Below are 4,078 nucleotides of genomic sequence, written 5' to 3' on the forward strand. Positions count from 1 at the left end.
ACACACACACACACATGTTCCTGAGGCCACTGCTGGCTGTGGCCATGAGTTGTTATCTTTGCAGATAGGAAAGCCGGAAGTGTAAATGATAATCATGGCAGTAACAGCTCTTCTGACTGTTAGAGTAACAATTTATGACTGCTGTAAATGGAAACACCACAGTCGGCAGCCAACTGAAAACATGTGGCATCAAGGATAGAATTCGTAATGTTTGCTTCCAAGCTTATAAGTCTCAGTTCACTGATATAAAGGTGAAAGTTATGGCAAATAATACCATCTGTGTTTTGATAACAGTTGTGTGTCCATAATATTTTAAAATTAAGTTGTAGTAAATGCATCAGATTTTGGGTGCTGTTTCTCAAAACAATACAAAAATTTATATTACAGTATATTGTGCTTTTCATTATACAGAATATTCATGGAGGTAAAGATATTACAGATCTGAGAGTACCAGGTAACATATTGCTTCCAGCAGAATAGCAACATCTCTATAAATAAAAAAGAACAACATCAACTGCACTGGAATCTAGGTCTGACAGTTTATATAATCTAAATAATTGTGTTATACAGAGATCTGCTTCTCCTTTCCTATTTAGGTTCAGATTTAATTCATGAAAATTTAATCTTTTCTAGTATTCTTTTCTTGGTATTCCTCGTTCTTCCTTTTCCCGTCCAAATTACTTTTTTATGGAAGGTGCGAGTGAGATGAGTATGTGAGTCAAAAGGATGTCTTGTGTTTTAACTTGATGGTTGCTTTATTATCAGCTTCAGTTCATCTGGTAGGCACACTAGTAGCTAAGTGAAAAAGGCTCCTGTCTTCTGCTTGTACCAGTTGTACTCTGTGGCCAGTCCATTCTCCTTTCAGACAGATCTTCTCTGATAAATCAAGGTTCTAATGAACTGAAAGATGGTTAGAAAGCTAGCTAGACTGTCGGGCCCAACGGGTAGTGATCAATGGCTTGATGTCAGGTTGGCGGTCAGTTTCTAGCATAGTGCCCCAAGGATCTATTCTAGGACCAGTTTTGTTCAACATTTTTATTGATGACCTGGATGAGGGGATGGATTGCACCATCAGCAAGTTTGCAGATGCCACTAAGCTAGGGGGAGAGGTAGATACACTGGAGGGCAGGGATAGGGTCCAGAGTGACCTAGACAGATTAGAGGACTGGGCCAGAAAAAATCTGATGAGGGTCAACAAGGACAAGTGCAGAGTCCTGCACATGGGATGAAAGAATCCCAAGCATTGTTACAGGCTGGGGACCAAATGGCTAAGTAGCAGTTCTGCAGAAAAGGACCTAGGGATTACAGTGGATGAGAAGCTGGATATGAGTCAACAGTTTGCCCTTGTAGCCAAGAAGGCTAATGGCATGTTAGGGTGCATTAGGAGGAGCATTGCCAGCAGATCTAGAGAAATTATTATTCCCCTTTATTCAGTTTTGGTGAGGCCACACCTGGAGTATTGTGTCCAGTTCTGGGGCCCCCACTATAGAAAGGATGTGGACTCATTGGAGAGGGTTCAGCAGAGGGAGACCAAAGTGATTAGGGGGCTGGAGCGCAGGACCTATGAGGAGAGACTGAGGGATCTGGGTTTGTTTAGTCTGCAGAAGAGAAGAGTGAGGGGGGATTTGATAGCAACCTTCAATTTCCTGAAGTGAGGTTCCAAAGTTCACGGTAGCGACGGATTGCAGAACAAGGAGCAATCGTCTCAAGTTACAGTGGGAGAGGTCTAGGTTGGACATTAGGAAAAACTATTTCACTAGGAGGGTGGTGAAGTACTGGATTGGGTTATCTAGGGAGGTGGTGGAATCTCCATCCCTAGAGGTTTTTAAGTCTCGGCTTGACGAAGCCCTGGCTGGATTGATTTAGTTGGGATTGGTCCTGCCTTGGGCAGGGGGCTGGACTTGATGACCTCCTGTGGTCTTTTCTAGCTCTATGATTCTATGATTCTAAGACTACATTAAGTATGGCTTCACTGTCATGGAAAAAAATGGGATCGATCATCCTCAATGCATAGTATGACACAATTCTTAACAATGACTCCTTGAGACCTAGTTGTCTTGAGCAACACTTGACAAAGGACCACAGCACTTTGATAGAGAAACCAAAAGAGTTTTTTGCTGCTAAACTTCAAAATTTGAAATGCATGAATCTGGACACTACTGGAGCTTTTCATCAAGTGTCAGCCAAAGCAGTAGAAGCATCTTATGAACTGTCATTGCTCATTACTAAAGCCAAGAAAATGCACATAATCAGAGAAACTCTTGTGAAGCCTTTCTTGTTGAAAGCTGCTGATATTGTGTTTGGTGTCGAAAGCAAGAAAAATCTATCAGAAATTTTGCTTTCTGACCATTCTGTGAAATGTCACATCAACGAGCTGGCGAAAGATCTTGAACTTCAAGTTGTGGAGGCAGTGTTGGCTTCTCCTTTTTTCTCAATTCAGTGCGATGATACCACTGATGTAGCACAATGCTGTCAATTGCTTGTCTTCGTTCGATTAACTAACAATGGAACTGTGAAAGAAGAGCTACTTTTTTCTAAGGAATTGATGACCACATCAAAGGCTTCTGATTTTATGAAAAAGACTTCTGACATTTTTGAAAAAAATAGACTTTTATGGGGAAAACTGGCTGGTGTATGCACAGACGGTGCTCCAGCAATGCCTGGCTCTTGCTCTGGATTTGTGACATTGGGGAAAGAAAAAAATCTAGCCGTAACCACAACTTACTGTGTCATACAGAGACAATCGTTGGCTGCTAAAACCCTTCCAGATGACCTCTGTGACTCACTGAATTTGGCCATTATAGTTGTCAATTTGTGAAGAACAGTGCTTTAAATATGAGACTTTTTGATGCTCTTTGCATGGATTTGGGAGTGGATCAGAAAACTCTTCTGTTTCACCCGGAGGTACGATGGCTTTCCAAAGGTAACATGCCTTCGAGATTGTTTGAACTGAAAGATGAAGTGGAAGTTTTCCTTAAGCAACAGAAGAAAGAACAGTTATATCATGCATTTACAGACCAAACGTTTCAACTTTCACTGGCATACCTCGTGGTCATTTTTAAATCTTTGAACAACCTCAGTTTGAAGCTGCAAGGAAACAATGCTGCAAACATTATAGCGCACCACGCTGCCATCAAAGCATTTATGGAAAAAAGTCCAGCTTTGAAAACATTGAACACAAGCTCAGACAACTAACTTTTCGTCTTTTCTGACATTTTAATCACTCGCTGAAAATGAAGGTTTCCAAGAAGTTTATAAAGAGGATGTGAAGAACAAAATTGTGTTTCATCTAGATTGCCTTTCTGACGAATTCATCCGCTATTTTCCAGACAACTTTTCTGGCAAGCCCATTCATAAATTAGTACGCAATCCATTCAACACTGATGTCGATTCATTGCCAGAAGTATTACAAGAACAAGCATTCGAAATAAAATAGTATTCAAGTGCGAAAGATAATTTAGAAAACACAAGCTTGGAGGAATTTTGGATAAAATATTTCTCAATTTACTCAAAAGTTGGAGAAGAAGCACTACATATTATTCTTCCATTTTCATCAATGTACCTCTGTGAAAAAAGCTTTTCAAGTTTAATCACATTAAAAATAAAACAAAGAAATCGACTGGATGTCGAAAAGATTTGCATTGTGCACTTGCAACTATCAAACCTAGGATTTCTCAACTTGTGAAGAAAATGCAGCATCATCCCTCACATTAAATTCGATTTGTTTCTGCTATTTCTTATGTTAAATTACATTTTTATTAAATTTTGTGCCAAGAAAAACTATTTGTGCATATTTTTAATTTTAAATAATGTTTATACCAAATTTTGCTGTTTATTTTTTATTTTAAATTACAAATTGAATTTTTTGTTAAAAGGGAGGTTGGATGATAGTAAAGGAGAGAGGGAGGAGTGTGAGGGTTTCTAAAAATCAAAAGAGGGGCCTGATGCTATTTGGGAACCACTGTTCTATAGGGAGGGAGAGAGAATCCTTGAGATAGGTTGGGACCAACATATTAAAAAAAACCCTGAAGATCAAGACTAAGTTTTTGGATTTGATCATATGTCACCCCGTGCAGAG

General features: G+C 39.5%; 1 protein-coding gene across 1 annotated transcript; it reads left to right on the forward strand.

The window, feature by feature from the left end:
* Positions 1-1,959: 1,959 nt before the first annotated feature.
* On the forward strand, positions 1,960-3,195 carry LOC102445112 (protein FAM200C-like). The gene is given in 3 exon segments (XM_075919888.1): positions 1,960-2,015; positions 2,017-2,810; positions 2,813-3,195. Coding segments are annotated over 3 exon segments (1,215 nt in total). The 5' UTR covers positions 1,960-1,977.
* Positions 3,196-4,078: the final 883 nt, after the last annotated feature.

This window comes from Pelodiscus sinensis, chromosome 1 (genome assembly GCF_049634645.1).
Source record: "Pelodiscus sinensis isolate JC-2024 chromosome 1, ASM4963464v1, whole genome shotgun sequence".
NCBI classification, from domain to species: domain Eukaryota; kingdom Metazoa; phylum Chordata; order Testudines; family Trionychidae; genus Pelodiscus; species Pelodiscus sinensis.